Raw genomic sequence first — 18,483 nt, forward strand, 5'->3', positions numbered from 1 at the left:
CCCTGCCCCACTTACCCACCCACCAGGCTCAGACACCCTGTCTGCCCTGCATAACCCACCATAGCTCACCCACCCCAGCCCCTGGAACCCCTCCTGCCCCATTGCCCCCAGCCCCAGGACGTGCCCTGCCCCCAACGGGCTGCGTTCTCCCCCCAGGCATGCCAGGGTGAAGGGAAAGTTCAAGGAGTCGTATCTCTCGGCCGCCCAGTCCGTCAAACCCCTCATCAACGCCGAGGAGAAACTGCCACGGGACAAACTCAACCCCCCCACGCCCAGCATCTACGTGAGTGACGCCTCGGGGGGGGGGGGCAGAGATCTGACGGGGGGTGGGAGATACCGGCTTGGGGGGCTGGGCTGGGGGCGGAGGGGGATACCGGAGGGGTCCGGGGGTCAGGCCCAGGGATACCAGGGCAGGCTGGGATACCATATGGGTCCAGGTGGGACAGGGATACCAGAGGGGGCTGGGGATACCGGAGGGGGCTGGGAGCAGGTGGGGATACTGGAGGGGGCCGGGGATACCAGAGGGGGCTGGGGATACTGGAGGGGGCTGGGAGCAGGCAGGGATACCAGAGGGGTCCAGGAAGGGCAGGGATACCGGGGAGGGTGGGGACACTGGAGGGGGCTGGGAGCAGATGGGGATACTGGAGGGGGACGGGGGACAGGGATACTGGAGGGGGCTGGGGATACCAGAGGGGGTGGGAGCAGATGGGGATATCTAGGGGGGGAGGGAGTTACTAGAAGGGGCTGGGAGCAGGCGGGGATACCGGAGGGGCCCGGGGGGGATGAGGATACCGGAGGGGGCTGGGGATACCAGAGAGGGCTGGGAGCAGATGGGGATATCTAGGGGGGAAAGGGGGGGATGAGGATACTGGAGGGGGCTGGGGATAGCAGAGGGGCTGGGAGCAGATGGGGATATCTAGGGGGGAAAGGGGGGGATGAGGATACTGGAGGGGGCTGGGGATACCAGAGAGGGCTGGGAGCAGATGGGGATATCTAGGGGGGAAAGGGGTTACCAGAGGGGGCTGGGAGCAGATGGGGATATCTAGGGGGGAAAGGGGTTACCAGAGGGGGCTGGGAGCAGATGGGGATATCAGAGGGGCCGGGGGGGGATGAGGATACTGGAGGGGGCGGGGGATACCAGAGAGGGCTGGGAGCAGATGGGGATATCTAGGGGGGAAAGGGGTTACTAGAGGGGGCTGGGAGCAGATGGGGATACCTGGGGGGATGAGGATACCGGAGGGGGCGGGGGATACCAGAGAGGGCTGGGAGCAGATGGGGATATCTAGGGGGGAAAGGGGTTACTAGAGAGGGCTGGGAGCAGATGGGGATACCTGGGGGGATGAGGATACCGGAGGGGGCTGGGGATACCAGAGAGGGCTGGGAGCAGATGGGGGTACCTGGGGGGAAAGGGGGGGATGAGGATACTGGAGGGGGCTGGGGATACCAGAGAGGGCTGGGAGCAGATGGGGATATCTAGGGGGGAAAGGGGTTACTAGAGGGGGCTGGGAGCAGATGGGGATATCTAGGGGGGAAAAGGGGGGATGAGGACACTGGAGGGGGCTGGGGATACCAGAGAGGGCTGGGAGCAGATGGGGATATCAGAGGGGCCTGGGGGGGATGAGGACACTGGAGGGGGCTGGGGATAGCAGAGAGGGCTGGGAGCAGATGGGGATATCTAGGGGGGAAAAGGGGGGATGAGGACACTGGAGGGGGCTGGGGATACCAGAGGGGCTGGGAGCAGATGGGGATATCTAGGGGGGAAAGGGGTTACTAGAGGGGGCTGGGAGCAGATGGGGATATCTAGGGGGGAAAAGGGGGGATGAGGACACTGGAGGGGGCTGGGGATACCAGAGAGGGCTGGGAGCAGATGGGGATACCTGGGGGGATGAGGATACCGGAGGGGGCTGGGAGCAGAAGGGGATACTGGGGGGTGGGATGGGGATACCGGGGGGGGGACGGGGTTACCAGACTTTTGCTTTTCTCACACTCCCTCCCCCGGCAGCTGGAGAGCAAACGCGACGCCTTCTCGCCCGTCCTGCTGCAGTTCTGCACCGACCCCAAGAACCCCATCACGGTCATCCGGGGGCTGGCCGGCTCCCTGCGGCTCAGTGAGTGCCTCGCCGGGGGGCAGGCGGGGGGGGGTGCAGGGAGGACGGGGGTCCCTGCCCGTCTCTCTCTCCCGTGGCTGGTGCTGAAGGGGGTCTCGGGGGGGACGAGGCCCAGCCTGTGTCTCTCTCCCGTGGCCGATGCAGACGGGGGGTTCTGGGGGGACGGGGGCCCAGCCCGTGTCTCTGTCCCGTGGCCAATGCAGACGGGGGGCTCTGGGGGGACTGGGCCTGGCCCGTGTCTCTCTCCCGTGGCCAATGCGGACGGGGGGCTCTGGGGGGACGGGGGCCCAGCCCGTGTCTCTCTCCCGTGGCCAATGCAGATGGGAGGCTCTGGGGGGACGGGGGCCCAGCCCGTGTCTCTCTCCCGTGGCCAATGCGGACGGGGGGCTCTGGGGGGACGGGGGCCCAGCCCGTGTCTCTCTCCCGTGGCCGATGCGGACGGGGGGGCTCTGGGGGGACTGGGCCCGGCCCGTGTCTCTCTCCCGTGGCCGATGCGGACGGGGGGCTCTGGGGGCCCCTGACTCTCACCCACACCCGTGTCCCCCCCAGACCTGGGCCTGTTCAGCACCAAGACACTGGTGGAGGCTAGCGGGGAGCACGCCGTGGAAGTCCGCACCCAGGTGCAGCAGCCCTCGGACGAGAACTGGGACCTGTCGGGCACCCGCCAGGTGTGGCCGTGCGAGAGCAGCCGCTCGCACACCACCATCGCCAAGTACGCCCAGTACCAGGCCTCTTCCTTCCAGGAGTCGCTGCAGGTCAGTGCGGGGGGGCCGGGGCTCTGACCTCCCGCGGGGGTCACAGGGGATGGGGGGCCCGGACCCCACCGTCGGCGCGTCTGGGGGAGCCCATCTCCGGGGGGGTGCCAGGTGCCCATGGCAGAGCCCCGGTTTGTGCCGATGGGGGGCTGTGTGTGTGTAGGGGGCAGGTTGTGCCGACGGGGGGCTATGTGGGGGGGCCCCGGGTTGTGCCAATGGGGGGCTACATGGGGGGACCCCAGTTTGTGCCGACGGGGGGCTTTGGGGGGGGGTGTTTTTGTGCCAACGGGGGGCTATGTGTGTGGAGGCCTGGTTTATGTCGATGGGGGGGGTTATGTGTGGGGCGGGCCTGGTTTGTGCCAACGGGGGGCTGTGTGGGGGAGGCCCCGTTTGACACGCTCTCTCCGGAGCAGGAAGAAAAGGAAAGCGATGAGGAGGACGCTGATGAACCCGACAGCACCACGGAGACACCCCCCAGGTACGATGGGAGCATGGGGTTGGGGGGAGGGAATTGGGGTGCCCCCCTGCACGCCCTGCCCTGCCTGCTCCTTTATCCTCTGGGCAAGAAGTGGGCCAGTGTTGAGGGCGCTGCAGGGGGGGCTGTGACCCCAATATTGCAGGGGGGTGTGACCCCAGTATTGGCGGGTTGGGGGGCTGTGACCCCCGATATTGAAGGGGGTTTGCAGTCCTGCACTTGGGGGACTCTCCGGGGAGATGTGACCCAACATTTGCCAGGCGTTTGAGGGGATCGCAGCGGAGGGGACATGACCCCCAGTTTTGGGGTGCTCCGGGGAAGTGGGCGTCGGGGGACACATGATCGATGACCTCATTCTGTGTGGGGATCACTCCATGCTCATTGCGGGAGGGATCTGGGGCTTGAGGGCGGGGGAGCATGAACCCTGACCTGGGGGGGGGCAGAGGGAAGGGAGAGCCGGGGGACCCCTCCCCGCACCCCCATAAAGCCTCTCTCTCTCCAGCAGCAACGTGGACCAGAAATCCCACCAGATCATCAAATTCGGGACCAACATCGACCTGTCCGACGCCAAGCGGTGAGGGGGCGGGGTGAGGGGCAGGGGGCAAACCGGGCAGGGAGGCGGGGGGGAAGATCTGACCCCCACGTGCTTGCCCGGCTCCTTTGGGGGGCACAGGGGTGGGTGGGTTTGCCGCGCCCCCCCCCGACAGGCTGCCCCCTAGGAAGAGAGGAGGTCTGGGCCAGGCGAGTGGCTCTCTATGGGGGGGAAGGGGGACCCGTGGGGACTTGGTGTCGGGGGGGGGTGAGGACACCATCTGACATCCCCCGCCCCCTCGTTGCCAGGTGGAAGCCGCAGCTGCAGGAGCTGCTGAAGCTACCGGCCTTCATGCGTGTCACGTCGACGGGCAACATGCTGAGTCACGTGGGTCACACCATCCTGGGTATGAACACGGTGCAGCTCTACATGAAAGTGCCAGGCAGCCGGACGCCGGGTGAGTGGGTGTGGGGAGCGGAGGCCGGGCCGGGTCGGGTCGGGTCGGGTCGAGTGTCCCGGAGGTTGGGGGGGTCTTTCGCCCCCTCCATCCCTTTAACATCCCCCTATCTCCTTAACTCTCCCCCTCTATCCCCTTAACATCCCCCCATCTCCTTAACTCTCCCCTTCCGTCCCCTTAACGCCCCCCATCCCTTTAACATCCCCCCATCTCCTTAACTCTCCCCTTCCATCCCCTTAACGCCCCCCATCCCCTTAACATCCCCCCATCTCCTTAACTCTCCCCTTCCATCCCCTTAACGCCCCCCATCCCCTTAATGCCCACCGTCTCCTCACATCGCATCACTCCCCCCCCCCCCGCTCAGGCCACCAGGAGAACAACAACTTCTGCTCCGTGAACATCAACATCGGGCCGGGCGACTGCGAGTGGTTCGCGGTGCACGAGCATTATTGGGAGACCATCAGCGCCTTCTGTGACAGGTCAGGAGTGGGGCCAGGGCCTCAGGGGCGGGGCCAAGGCCTCAGGGGTGGGGCCAGAGCCTCAGGGGCAGAGCTAGGGCCTCAGGGGCGGGGCATTACTGGGAGACCATCAGCGCCTTCTGTGACAGGTCAGGGGCGGGGCCAGGGCCTCAGGGGTGGGGCCTCAGGGGAGGGGCCAGAGCCTCTGGGGTGGGGCTAGGGCCTCAGGGGCGGGGCATTACTGGGAGACCATCAGCGCCTTCTGTGACAGGTCAGGGGTGGGGCCAGGGCCTCGGGGGTGGGACCTCGGGGGAGTGGCCAGAGCCTCAGGGGCGGAGCTAGGGCCTCAGGGGCGGGGCATTACTGGGAGACCATCAGCGCCTTCTGTGACAGGTCAGGGGTGGGTCCAGGGCCTCGGGGCCAGGGCCTCAGGGGCGGGGCCAGAGCCTCAGGGGCGGGGCCAGGGCCTCAGGGGCGGGGCATTACTGGGAGACCATCCGCTCCTTCTGTGACAGGTCAGGGGCGGGGCCAGGGCCACAGGGGCGGGGCCAGGGCCACAGGGGTGGGGCATTCATGGGAGACCATCTGCTCCTTCTGTGACAGGTCAGGGGCGGGGCCAGGGCCTCAGGGGCGGGGCCAGAGCCTCAGGGGCGGGGCCAGGGCCACAGGGGCGGGGCATTAATGGGAGACCATCCGTTCCTTCTGTGACAGGTCAGGGGCGTGGCCAGAGCCTCAGGGGCGGGGCCAGGGCCACAGGGATGGGGCATTAAATGGGAGACCATCCGCTCCTTCTGTGACAGGTCAGGGGCGGGGCCAGAGCCTCAGGGGCGGGGCATTAATGGGAGACCATCTGCTCCTTCTGTGACAGGTCAGGGGTGGGGCCAGGGCCACAGGGGCGGGGCCAGGGCCACAGGGGCGGGGCATTAATGGGAGACCATCCGCTCCTTCTGTGACAGGTCAGGGGCGTGGCCAGAGCCTCAGGGGCGGGGCCAGTTCCACAGGGGCGGGGCATTAATGGGAGACCATCCGCTCCTTCTGTGACAGGTCAGGGGCGGGGCCAGGGCCACAGGGGCGGGGCCAGGGCCACAGGGGCGGGGCATTACTTGGAGACCGTCCGCACCTTCTGTGCCGAGTGCAGGGGCAGAGCCATGGGGCTGTGCTGGGGACCCCTCCCCGTTCTGAGTCTCACCCCCCTCCCTCCCCCTCCGGCAGGCATGGCGTGGACTACCTGACGGGCTCCTGGTGGCCCATCCTGGAGGACCTGTACAAGTCAAACATCCCCGTGTACCGGTTCATCCAGCGCCCCGGGGACCTGGTGTGGATCAACGCAGGCACCGTGCACTGGGTACAGGCCACGGGCTGGTGTAACAACATCGCCTGGAACGTCGGGCCCCTGACAGGTGCGGGCAAAGGGGCCGGGGGGCCCTCAGAGGGCGGGACATCAGTGGCTGTGGGGCTGGGCTGCGGGGCCCGGGAGGAGGGTAGCACAGGGGGCTGGGGTTCACGCTGAGAAACAGTGGGGCAGGGAATCTGGAGACCCCCCCTTACCAGGGCAGAAACCCCACCAGGACCCCCACAGGAGCTCCCTGCCTCAAACCATCTGACAGGTGCGGAGGAGCACGTGGTTCGGACAGAGACGTCCTTTAGGGGAGGATCTATTAATGGAGATTCTCTGTGTCCTTGTAACAGTGACCATAATATAATTAAATGTAAGATCCCTGTCGCGGGGAAAACGCATCGGCCCCACACGGTAGCCTTTCATTTCAGAAAGGGGAACTACACAAAACTGAGGAAATTAAAGTGAAATCTCGGCAAACTGCGTGGAAACTTTTTAAAGAGGCAAAAAGGCGTCCTTTACAGAGTGGAAGTTAAATCCTAGGAAGGGAAATAGAAAGGCGCATAAACACTGGCAAACGCAGTGTAAAAATACAATTTGAGGAACAGCTAGCCAAAGACTCAGAAAGTAAGAGCAACATTTTTTGAAGGACTTCGGAAGCAGGAAGCTGCTAAACAGCCAGTGGGGCTGCTGGACGATCGAGGGGCACTCAAGGACGATAAGGCCATTGCGGAGAAATGAAATGAGGTCTTTGCATCGGTCTTCACGGCTGAGGGCGTGAGGGAGATTCCCAAACCGGAGCCCTTTTGTTTAGGTGACAGATCTGAGGAACTGTCCCAGAATGAGGTGTCATTAAGGGAGGTTTGGGAAGAAATTGATAAATTAAACAGCAGTAAGTCACCAGGACCAGATGGGATTCACCCAAGCGTTCTGAAGGAACTCAGATGTGAAATTTCAGAACTACTAACTGTCGTCTGCAACGTATCACTTAAATCAGCTTGTGCACCAGATGACTGGGGAAGAGCTAATGCAACACCAATTTTTAAAAAGGGCTCCAGAGGTGATCCCGGCAGTTGCAAGCCTGTAGACTTCAGTACCGGGCAAACTGGTTGAAACTATAGTAATGAACAAAATTGTCAGACACGTAGATGAACATAATTTGTTGGGGAAAAGTCAACATGGTTTTAGTAAATGGAAATCACGCCTCACCAATCTACTAGGATTCTTGGAGAGGGGTCAGCAAGCATGTGGACAAGGGGGATCCAGTGGATCTAGTGTACTTAGATTTTCAGAAAGCCTTTGACAAGGTCCCTCACCAAAGGCTCTTAGGCAAAGTAAACAGCCACGCGATAAGAGGGATGGTCCTCTCCGGGATCAGTAACTGGTTAAAAGATAGGAAACAAAGGGTAGGAATAAATGGTCAGTTTTCAAAATGGAGAGAGGTAAATAGTGGTGTCCCCCAGGGGGTCTGGGACAAGTACGGTTCAACATATTCCTAAAGGATCTGGAAAGAGGGGTAACCAATGAGGTGGCAAAACTTGCAGACGATACAAAATTACTCAAGATAAGTCCCAGGCAGACTGCAAAGAGCTCCAAAAGGATCTCACAAAACTGGGTGACTGGGCAGATGAAATTTCTTGTTGATAAATGCAAAGTAATGCACATTGGAAAACATAATCCCAACTCTACATATGCAATGATGGGGTTTCCACTCGAGAGAGGGATTTTGGAGTCACTGTGGATCGTTCTCTGAAAACATCCGCTCAAGGCGCAGCGACAGTCAAAAACGCAAACAGAACATTGGGAATCATTAAGAAAGGGATAGATAATAGGACAGAAAATATCCTATTGCCTCTATATAAACCCATGATGAGCCCACACCTTGAATACTGCGAGCAGATGTGGTCGCCCCATCTCAAAAAAGAGATATTGGAATCGGAAAAGGTTCAGAAAAGGGCAACAAAAATGATTCGGGGTCTGGAAGGGCTGCTGTACGAGGAGAGATTAATAAGACTGGGACTTTTCAGCTTGGAAAAGAGACGACTAAGGGGGGATATGTTTGAGGTCTATAAAATCATGACTGGTGTGGAGAAAGTAGATAAAGAAGTGTGGTTTACTTCTCATAACACAAGAACCAGGGGTCACCCAATGAAATTAATAGTCAGCAGGTTTAAAACAAACCAAAGGACGTATTTCTTCACACAGCGCACAGTCAACCTGGGGAACTCCTCGCCAGAGGATTTTGCGAAGGCCAAGACTATAACGGTTAAAAAAAAGACCTAGATAAGTTCATGGAGGATGGGTCCATCAATGGCTATTAGCCAGGCTGGGCAGGGAGGGTGTCCCCAGCCTCTGTTTGCCAGACGCTGGAAATGGGCCACAGGAGCTGGGTCACTTGGTGATTCCCTGTTTTGTTCATTCCCTCTGGGACACCTGGCGTTGGCCGCTGTCGGATGACGGGACACTGGCCGTTCTTATGTTCATCATGTATGTGGCTCCACCAAGTGGCAGAAATGTGTACTGCATCCTCAGGAGGGTACTGGTGGGCTCAGGGGGGCAGGGAATGGGGCATGGGACCTGTCCCCTCTAGGGAGCACTGGCTCCCCTCCGGCCCCAGGGCAGGGACTGGCTGGCTGCAGGGTGGGGACGGGGAATGGGGCCCAAGGCTGCAGCTGTGTCTGGGGTGGGATTTTGCTGACCGCTGCCTCACGCTCTCTCCCTCCCGCAGCCTATCAATACCAACTGGCCCTGGAGCGCTACGAGTGGAACGAGGTGAAGAACGTGAAATCCATCGTGCCCATGATCCACGTCTCGTGGAACGTCGCCCGGACGGTCAAGATCAGCGACCCCGACCTCTACAAGATGATCAAGTGAGCGGCGCCCCTGTGACTCCTCCCCACCCTGCCCTACCCCCTGCCCTGTGAGCCCAGCTGGTGGACGTGGCAGGGGCCCCCTTGCAATTGGAGTGGGAGTTACCACCCCATTGAGATGCATGGGGCAGCTCCCCTGCTCTCAGAGCAACGGGCTCAGGCTCTCGGCAGACTCAGGCAGTGTCGGTGACACTTAGGGCAGCTCCGCCCTCCGAGCGCTTGCCCGCGTCTCTCTCCCTTTCCGTCCCACTCACTCGCTCCTGGTCGTCTCTCCCTGCCAGGTATTGCCTCATGCAGTCCATCAAGCACTGCCAGGTGCTGCGGGAGACGTTGGTGCGTTCGGGGAAGAAGATCGCCTACCAGGGCCGGGTGAAGGACGAGCCGGCGTACTATTGCAACGAGTGTGACGTGAGTGCCGGGGCTGAGAGGGGGGTTCCCGCTGCAGCCGCTAGCTACCGGCCAGCTCCTCTAGCACCCGCTGGGCACTAGAGGTCGCTGTGTTGCCAGATTTTCCCGTTCTTCGGCCGAGACAGCCACACCCCTCGGCCTCGAGGGCTGGTGACCCGGCCCGACCCGCACCCGAGGGCGTCCCTTCCGCTTCCAAACCTTCAGCCTGCCGCTTCAGTCGGAGATGGGATCTGCCGTCCCTGAACTGTCGGGCAGAGTTGGCTGCGCCGCCCCTCCGAGGTGGGCGCAGCAGAGACCCAACCGAACCACCCTTCTTTGCTTCACCGTCTCCCAGCTCGAATGCCGCTCTGATAGGGTGTGTGGTTAATAAAATCCACGGTTAAGGAGAATCCACCTCTCTGGGCAGCAGGGAATACCAGGTTGAGTTCTGTGCATGAGATTTGTTTACTCTTTAAAATGCCTCCTGTCCCACATCCAGTTTGGGATTTCGTTGCGGCGTCAGCCTCGTCCGCACTAAGAGACGGCTTCCGTAACGGTTTAAAAGCCAGAAACAGTGAGTATGAAACGCGGTTTGTTTAAAAGAGAGAGAGAGAAAAAGGCAGCTGGCGAGTTTTGGATACCCCGGGCACGTGGCTGCAAACCCGTTGCCCCTGAAAACGGAAGAGGCAGAACATAACCAAGGCGGCGGAACGGCGCGGCCGGACAGGGAGGAAACGGAGCAGCGACAAAACGTGGTGCAAACGGACGGAGGACTCAGCGAAATGTGGAGGAGGAACGTGACGAGAGCGACTCGGCAAAAGGGGGCAAAACCGGATGAGCGACTTGGCTAAAATTGGTGGAAACCGATGAGCGAGGAGTCTGTCTGAATGGGAAGGAAATGGATTTCTAACTCGTCGTAAGGGGGAGAAAATGGAGGAGAGATTTGGCTAGATGCGGTGTGAAAGAATTGGCCATCATGCTAAATATGGAGTAACTGGATAAAGAATTTAGCGAAACGGCACAAACAGGATGCAGACGTCAGAATGCGGGGCAGAGCGGTTAGCGACTTGGTTAATGTAGGTGGATTAGCAATTTAAACGGGCCGAAAACGGATCCGTCCTTCGGCTAAACAGGATGAGCACGGATTAACCAAGTGGCTACACGTGGTGAATCTGTTCAGCGTGGCATAAATTGATTGGTGACCCGGCTGAACAAGGTTTAAATGGATCAGTGCCTCCACAGAACCGGACACGGATAGTTAGTGCCTCGGCGAAATGTTGTACAGCCCGATGAGCGACCCGGTCAGACACGGCGTGACCAGTTTAGCGACTCGGGTCATTGGGAGGCCGGTGGATTAGCCACTCAGGGCAAAGCCACCCAGGTGGCTTCGTGACCTGGCTAGCCATGGCAGGACTGGATTGGCCGCTTGGCGAACCGCCGTGCAGACAGGTGAGTGGTTTGGCTACGCACGGCAGAAATGGGTTAGCCGCTTGGCTACGCAGGGAGAAGACGGATGAGCAACTGGGCAAAACGTGGTGCAAATGAATTGGCGACGGGTGAAGAGGGAAGAACTGAGAGACCAGGAGGAGGAACAGCCGCTTGGTGTCCAGAGAGGAGGATGCCGGAGCCCGGGATGGGATCGGAGATGGCCATCAGCAGTCAGGACCGGCCTCAGAGCCAGTCTCGGGGCAACTTAACGAGCACCGAGGGCAGATTGGCCTTACCACTGTGGGAAGAAGCAGCCAACTGGCTCTTAAACGCAGCCCACCTTATGGGATGTGGCTCGCCCTGCTGGGGATCCCCGGGGACCCTCCATGGGGGGGCGACATTCGGGGCAGCCAGGGCTCGGCATCAAGGGAGAGCCCCTGGCTCCGGAGACCTGACACCGGCAGAGCACGGACTAGTGTGCGAACCATCTGGCACCGTCGCTGTGTGGCCGCAGTGTCTCATGTGCCTCTTAAAGCACCAGGACGGGACCCAGGACTCCTGGGTTCTCTCCCGGGCTCTGGGAGGGGAGTGGGAGCTGCTGGGTCAGAGCAGGGGGGGCTGGGAACCAGGACTCCTGGGTTCTCTCCCCGGCTCTGGGAGGGGAGTGGGGGCTGGTGGGTTGGGGGGGGCTGGGAGCCAGGACTCCTGGGTTCTCTCCCCTGCTCTGGGAGGGGAGTGGGGGCTGGTGGGTTAGAGCAGGGGGGGCTGGGAGCCAGGACTCCTGGGTTCTCCCTGGCTCTGGGAGGGGAGTGGGGGCTGGTGGGTTAGAGCAGGGGGGGCTGGGAACCAGGACTCCTGGGTTCTCTCCCCGGCTCTGGGAGGGGAGTGGGGGCTGGTGGGTTAGAGCAGGGGGGGCTGGGAACCAGGACTCCTGGGTTCTCTCCCCGGCTCTGGGAGGGGAGTGGGAGCTGGTGGTTAGAGCAGGGGGGCTGGGAGCCAGGACTCCTGGGTTCTCTCCCCGGCTCTGGGAGGGGAGTGGGGGCTGGTGGTTAGAGCAGGGGGGCTGGGAGCCAGGACTCCTGGGTTCTCTCCCCGGCTCTGGGAGGGGAGCGGGGGCTGGTGGTTAGAGCAGTGGGGCTGGGAGCCAGGACTCCTGGGTTCTCTCCCCAGCTCTGGGAGGGGAGTGGGGGCTGGTGGTTAGAGCAGGGGGTTTGGGAACCAGGACTCCTGGGTTCCGCTCCCGGCTCAGGAGGGCCTGTACCTGTAACCGCGGTGGCTGTGAACGCACCTTTGCAAAGCGTACAAATAAAGTTCTCTCCCCCGACACTGCGCCAGCTGCGTCTCTCATTGGTGCCCCGATCACCGCCGTGATCCAGCCCACTCAGCCTGGGTCCCACAGCCTCTGATAGGGTCGGAGGGGAGGCGGGGACTGCGCACTGGAGAAAGCGGGGTTTGTGCACTGGCTGTAGTACATTGATTAACACGGCAAAGGACGTGGGGGGGCTGGGAGCCAGGACTCCTGGGTTCTCTCCCCGGCTCTGGGAGGGTAGTGGGGGCTGGTGGGTCAGAGCAGGGGGGGCTGGGAGCCAGGACTCCTGGGTTCTCTCCCCGGCTCTGGGAGGGGAGTGGGGGCTGGTGGGTCAGAGCAGGGGGCTGGGAGCCAGGACTCCTGGGTTCTCTCCCCGGCTCTGGGAGGGGAGTGGGGGCTGGTGGGTCAGAGCAGGGGGCTGGGAGCCAGGACTCCTGGGTTCCATTTCTTGCTCTACCCTGCCCCCAGTTTCCCTTAGGAGGTGGCCTGGTGCCGCGCCACCCTCCTCTCCGACAGGCGCGGTGCAGCCAGCAGCCAGGAGGGGGCGCTCACGCCCCTATGTCCCGCCCCTGCAGGTGGAGGTGTTCAATATCCTGTTCGTGACGAGCGAGAACGGCAGCAAGAACACGTACCTGGTGCACTGCGAGGACTGCGCCCGCCAGCGCAGCGCCGCCCTGCACGGCGTGGTGGTGCTGGAGCAGTACAAGACGGAGGAGCTGATGCAGATCTACGACAGTTTCACCCTGGTGAGGGCCAGGGTGGCGCTGTGGGGCAGGGAGCGGGGCGGGGGGCCCAGCAGGGGGCGCTCTCCCCTGGCAGATGGGGCTGGCCCCAGGGCAGTGCTAGGGGGCGCTGTGGGGCAGGGAGCGGGGCGGGGGGCCCAGCAGGGGGCGCTCTCCCCTGGCAGATGGGGCTGGCCCCAGGGCGGCGCTAGGGGTCACTGGGCTCCAGGGTGCACATTTTCCCACCTGGGTCCTTTTTTCCCTGGGGACTCACTGGAGCGTACACTCCTGGGGGAAATTCTGCACCCCAAAAATGAAAATTCTGCTGTCAATATTTTAAACTTCCGCATATTTTAATTGTGAAAAATCACAGAATCTTATCTCGCCGGTTTCAGTTATTTTGGTCCTTTATTTCAAAATACCTGTCAGCAAGTACGTCTGAATGATACAACAGAAACGAATCAGGCGCCGTGTTATTGATGTGTCCCTTCATCCCGCCCCATCCCCATGTGACCCTGCACCCCTTCCCCCGTCTCCATGTATCTGTGTGCCCCCCGTCAGCTACCTCCTCCTCCCGTGTGACCCTGCACCCCTTCCCCCGTCTCCATGTATCTGTGTGCCCCCCGTCAGCTACCTCCTCCTCCCGTGTGACCCTGCACCCCTTCACCCGTCTCCATGTATCTGTGTGCCCCCCGTCAGCTACCTCCTCCTCCCGTGTGACCCTGCACCCCTTCCCCCATCTCCATGTATCTGTGTGCCCCCCGTCAGCTACCCCCTCCTCCCGTGTGACCCTGCACCCCTTCCCCCGTCTCCATGTGTCCGTGTGTCCCCACTCAGCCACCGCCTCGTCCCGTGTGGCCCTGCACCCCCTTCTTCATCTCTATGTGTCCTTGCACCCCCACTCAGCCACTCCCTCCTCCGGTGTGACTCTTCAGCCTTTCCCCCATCTCCATGTGTCCTTGCACCCCCACTCAGCCACTCCCTCCTGTTCCCCGTGTATTCCTGTGCCCACACTTAGCCACCCCCCTTCTTCCATGTGGCCCTGCACCCCCGCCCCATCCCTATGTGTCCTTCCCCCTGCCTCTCCCTATGCCCATGTGTCCCCCCACTCTCACTCTCACTCCCATTCAGCTCCTGCCCCCCCACTAGCCCTTCTGAACCCCTGTCTGTGACCCCAGCAGCCCCATGTGCCCCATGTTGTCCATCCCCCCATATCACCTGTCTCCTGACCTGGCCCAGGAGGCGTGAAGAAGGCAGCCTCTTTCTCTTCCCTATGGGCACCTGGGCTGCTCTCTGTTCTGGTGCCACAGCGGCCCCTGGTGGGCAAAAGGGCAGACTGCGGCCTATTTTCTGCGGGGGGCGGAGGGGATTCTGCGCGGCAGGTGAATTCTGCGCGTGCGCAGTGGTGCTGAATTCCCCCAGGCGTCACCGTAAAGGGAAGGTATTGCGGGGAGGGAGTGCTCTGCTCCCACTCGCAGGACTCCTGGGTCCCATTAACCCTTTTTTTCCTTCCCGCCCGCAGGCTGGATCCCCCAGCTCCAGATGAGCCAGACCTCGCCCAGGTACTTCCTGGGCAGAGACAGGAATCAGCTCCCCCTTCCCCAGTGCCCCCCTGCCCCGCTGGGGGAAGGAGGGGACATCTCGGCACCGCCCGTCCCAGTGGCCAATCGCAGACAAGCTCTTGTTTACACCGGAACCTCTCCGGCCCAATCGGCTTTGCTGTTGAAACGAGGGAGAGGGGGCGGAGCCCCAGAAGCAGCCAATCTTCTGCGTGATCCGAGGAGCCAATCCACAAGCAGCCTGTGTATACAGACACTCAAACAAATGAACTTTTTTAATTTATTCTTGAAAATGACCTGGGGGGGGGGAACGGGGAAACTTTTTAAAAAAAATATTTTTTTTTTTTTTTGGAAAATAATAAAAAACACACAGAAAAAAAAGAGAACAAAAACCCGCCCAGGAGACGGGAAATGGAAAACCGTGGAGCCTGGGCTGCTTGGCGGGGCCGGCGGGCGGTTCCCCGGCAGACACACGCCGGCCTTCGGCGGGGACAGGAGAACACGGACTCTGGAGCTCAGCCAGGAGCTCTCTTCGTCGACGGAGCATTAACTCGTTTGTTTTGCAGGGGCGGGGGGCGGGGGGGAGACACTGGCAGCGGCGAAAGGGGGCTGGGCGTGGTTTTTTTTTTGTCGTCTTTTTACATTTTTCTCGTCAGCAAATGAAGCAAAAAAAAAACAACAACACAAAACCAACAAAAAAAGAACCACCACGAGGAAAAGATACGGGTTTTTTACGCAGCAATTTCTCTTTGTTTCCTCTTTGCGTGTTTGTGGCGGTTGGAGATTGTCCACTGGTTTCTATATATATTGGCGCGGGGCGGGCGGTTTGTGTGGGTGTGCGTGGGCTTGAGTCTCACTCTGCTTTCTTAAATCCTGGCCGCTTGGCGGTGGGGGGGGCTTTTTATTCCACGTCTTCCTGGCTTGGTTTTGTTTTCTTCTGAACTCACGTGAAGGAGCCAATTCCCGCCGGCTTGGGTCTCCGATTGTGCAAACGATGGTGCAAAAGGGGGAGTGAGGAACGGTGCTCAGCGTCCGGCCCCCGTGCGCAGGGCTTCGCGGGAACCCTGCCCCCGGGAGCTGCCTTCCCCTGGGTTAAGCGTTTCGTACAATCGCAGCCGCGGTTTACACGTCTCTCAGGTCAGCTACAGCAACTGAGCCAGGACAGCAGGACAGAAATCTGCCTTAACTCCCCCGCCGGCCAGGTTTTGCCTCCCCCACTTCTCACTTGTTTGGAAACCGGAAACACGTCGGGTGCTTTTTCCTCGGGGTTTTTGTTTTTGTACCTCCAGGCCTCAGATTTTCGCAATTTGTAAATCGTCCTCTGTTGTTGTGTATTTTTTTTTATTTATACATCATTTTTGTAATGATTTCTCTATTTATTGGTTGCTATTGAGGGGTTGATTTGAGCGTTCGGGGGGGGTGTTTTTTTTAAATGGCCTTTTTGTAGTAATCGTGTGTATTTGTCTGTTTCTCGCCAGAATTTTTGTGTTCGGTTTTTTTGGGGTTTTAATGTTAAGCTCGGCCCATCCCCGGCATCGTGAGATGGGGGGGGGGGTTGTTCAGTCTTTTGCCTCTTTTCATGGTGCTGAATTCCATAATCACTGTGCGATCGGGACTTCTGTTCATTTCCTTTGGAGGAATCTTGTCCCTTTCCCCCTCCTATCCCAGCATCTCGCCAACACACTGAACGAAACAAGTGGACGTCTAGGTCCTCCTGGATCATACTGTACTGTAAGGCGACAAAGGAAAAAAAAAAATCTTATTTTGTAAATGTAAAAAAGATTAAATTAACTCACAGAGATACAGAAAAGGCCTCGTTGCTTTTTGTTCCAAAGGGGACGGCGAGTTTCTTCAGCGACGTGCCAAAGCCCAGGAACTGGGCGATAATTCTCTGGGCCGTGATGTGGTGATTCGCCGTCTCTTGGTGGCTTCAAATCAAACATTTCCGGGAAGATGCTTTGGCCAAACCCTACCAATGGATCTATGAATCCACTTCACGGCTGAGAGCGGCGCTGGGCCCAGTGCCGGGGCCATGGAAAAAAGTGGTGAGCGAGCAGAGAAGCCACAGAAAGGATCCCAGGGCTCCAGGAGGGGCCGCGGTTACGTGGGGAGGAAATACCAGGTGGTCAGAGGGGACAATCAAGTGGATCTTCTGACCTGAAACTACCCTGGCATCGTTAAAGCACTAACTGCCCATGACTGCCATACAAACATATGTTCGGCCATATTGGGTCAGACCAAAGGTCCATCTAGCCTAGTGTCCCATTTGCCGACAGTGGCCAATGCCAGGTGTCCCAGAGGGAATGAACAGAACAGGTGATCATCAAGTGATCCATCTCTTGTCGCTCATTCCCAGCTTCTGGCAAAGGGAGGTTAGGGAGACCTTGCCAATCCTGGCTAATAGCCATTGATGGACCCATCCTCCATGAACTTATCTAGGTCTTTTTTGACCCCCTATTGCAGCCTTGGCCTTCACAACATCCTTTGGCGAGGAGTTCCACAGGTTGACTGAGCATTATGTGAAGAAATACATCATTTGGTTTGTTTTAAACCTGCTGCCTGTTCATTTCATTGGGTGACCCCTAGTTCTTGTGTTATGAGAAGGAGTAAACAACACTTCCTTATGTACTTAAACACCAGTCATGATTTTATAGACCTCAAACATATCCCCCCTTAGTCGCCTCTTTTCCAAGCTGAAAAGTCCCAGTCGTATTAATCTCTCCTCGTACAGCAGCCGTTCCAGACCCCGAATCATTTTTGTTGCCCTTTTCTGAACCTTTTCCGATTCCGATATCTCTTTTTTGAGATGGGGCGACCACATCTGCTCACAGTATTCAAGGTGTGGGCGTCCCGTGGGTTTATATAGAGGCAATAGGATATTTTCTGTCCTATTATCTATCCCTTTCTTAATGATTCCCAATGCTCTGTTTGCGTTTTTGACGCCGCTGCGCCTTGAGCGGATGTTTTCGGAGAACGATCCACAGTGACTCCAAAATCCCTCTCTCGAGTGGAAACGGCTCGGTGCCAGACAGGGGTCAAGCGGGTTTCCTGCCTGGCTCCCTCCCCCTGCACACAACACTAATCATAGAAAACAAAGTAACTTTATTTTTAGTTGGTACAGCAGAGCTGGGGGGGGCAGGGCTGGGCTGGCAGGGGCTGCGGGTCGGGAGTGAGGGGCACCGGCAGAGCTGGGGGGGGCAGGACTGGGCTAGCAGGAGCTGCGGGTCAGGAGTGAGGGGCACCGGCAGGGCTGGGGGGGGGCAGGGCTGGGCTAGCAGGGGCTGCAGGTCGGGAGTGAGGGGCACCGGCAGAGCTGGGGGGGCAGGGCTGGGCTAGCAGGGGCTGCGGGTCGGGAGTGAGGGGCACCGGCAGAGCTGGGGGGCAGGGCTGGCAGGGGCTGCGGGTCAGGTGTGAGGGGCACTGGCAGACCTGGGGGGCAGGGCAGAGCTGCGTTAGCGGGGGCTGCGGGTCGGGAGTGAGGGGCACCGGCAGAGCTGGGGGGGGAAGTGCTGGGCTAGCAGGGGCTGCAGGTCGGGAGTGAGGGGCACTGGCAGAGCTGGGGGGGGGCAGGACCGGGCTAGCAGGGGCTGCAGGTCGGGAGTGAGGGGCACCGGCAGGGCTGTAGGGGGCAGGGCTGGGCTGGCAGGGGCTGCAGGTCGGGAGTGAGGGGCACTGGCAGAGCTGGGGGGCAGGGCTGGGCTAGCAGGGGCTGCGGGTCGGGAGTGAGGGGCACCGGCAGGGCTGGGGTTGGCGGCAGGGCTGGGCTGGCAGGGGCTGCGGGTCAGGAGTGAGGGGCACTGGCAGAGCTGGGGGGCAGGGCTGGGCTAGCAGGGGCTGCAGGTCAGGAGTGAGGGACACTGGCAGAGCTGGGGGGGCAGGGCTGGGCTAGCAGGGGCTGCAGGTCGGGAGTGAGGGGCACCGACAGAGCTGGGGGGGGGCAGGGCTGGGCTGGCAGGGGCTGCAGGTCGGGAGTGAGGGGCACTGGTAGAGCTGGGGGGGGGGCAGGACCGGGCTAGCAGGGGCTGCAGGTCGGGAGTGAGTGGGGAGTGAGGGCCACCGGCAGGGCTGGGGGGGCAGGGGCTGCGGG

The 18,483-nt window shown here is 60.4% G+C and overlaps 1 protein-coding gene across 1 annotated transcript in view; it reads left to right on the forward strand.

Annotated features, from left to right (window-relative positions):
• The window catches only part of KDM6B (lysine demethylase 6B), a 16,853-nt gene extending 652 nt beyond the window's left edge, over positions 1-16,201 (forward strand). Inside the window, exons 2-13 of the mRNA XM_030546239.1 lie at positions 79-283; positions 2,003-2,108; positions 2,658-2,863; positions 3,277-3,341; positions 3,841-3,912; positions 4,179-4,327; positions 4,692-4,806; positions 5,998-6,185; positions 8,850-8,991; positions 9,273-9,399; positions 12,691-12,861; positions 14,360-16,201. Of these exons, the coding sequence (XP_030402099.1) occupies positions 79-283; positions 2,003-2,108; positions 2,658-2,863; positions 3,277-3,341; positions 3,841-3,912; positions 4,179-4,327; positions 4,692-4,806; positions 5,998-6,185; positions 8,850-8,991; positions 9,273-9,399; positions 12,691-12,861; positions 14,360-14,383 (1,570 nt within the window). The 3' untranslated portion in view covers positions 14,384-16,201. The remainder of the gene's footprint in view (positions 1-78; positions 284-2,002; positions 2,109-2,657; positions 2,864-3,276; positions 3,342-3,840; positions 3,913-4,178; positions 4,328-4,691; positions 4,807-5,997; positions 6,186-8,849; positions 8,992-9,272; positions 9,400-12,690; positions 12,862-14,359) is intronic.
• Positions 16,202-18,483: the final 2,282 nt, after the last annotated feature.

This window comes from Gopherus evgoodei, unplaced genomic scaffold (assembly GCF_007399415.2).
Source record: "Gopherus evgoodei ecotype Sinaloan lineage unplaced genomic scaffold, rGopEvg1_v1.p scaffold_43_arrow_ctg1, whole genome shotgun sequence".
Taxonomy (NCBI): domain Eukaryota; kingdom Metazoa; phylum Chordata; order Testudines; family Testudinidae; genus Gopherus; species Gopherus evgoodei.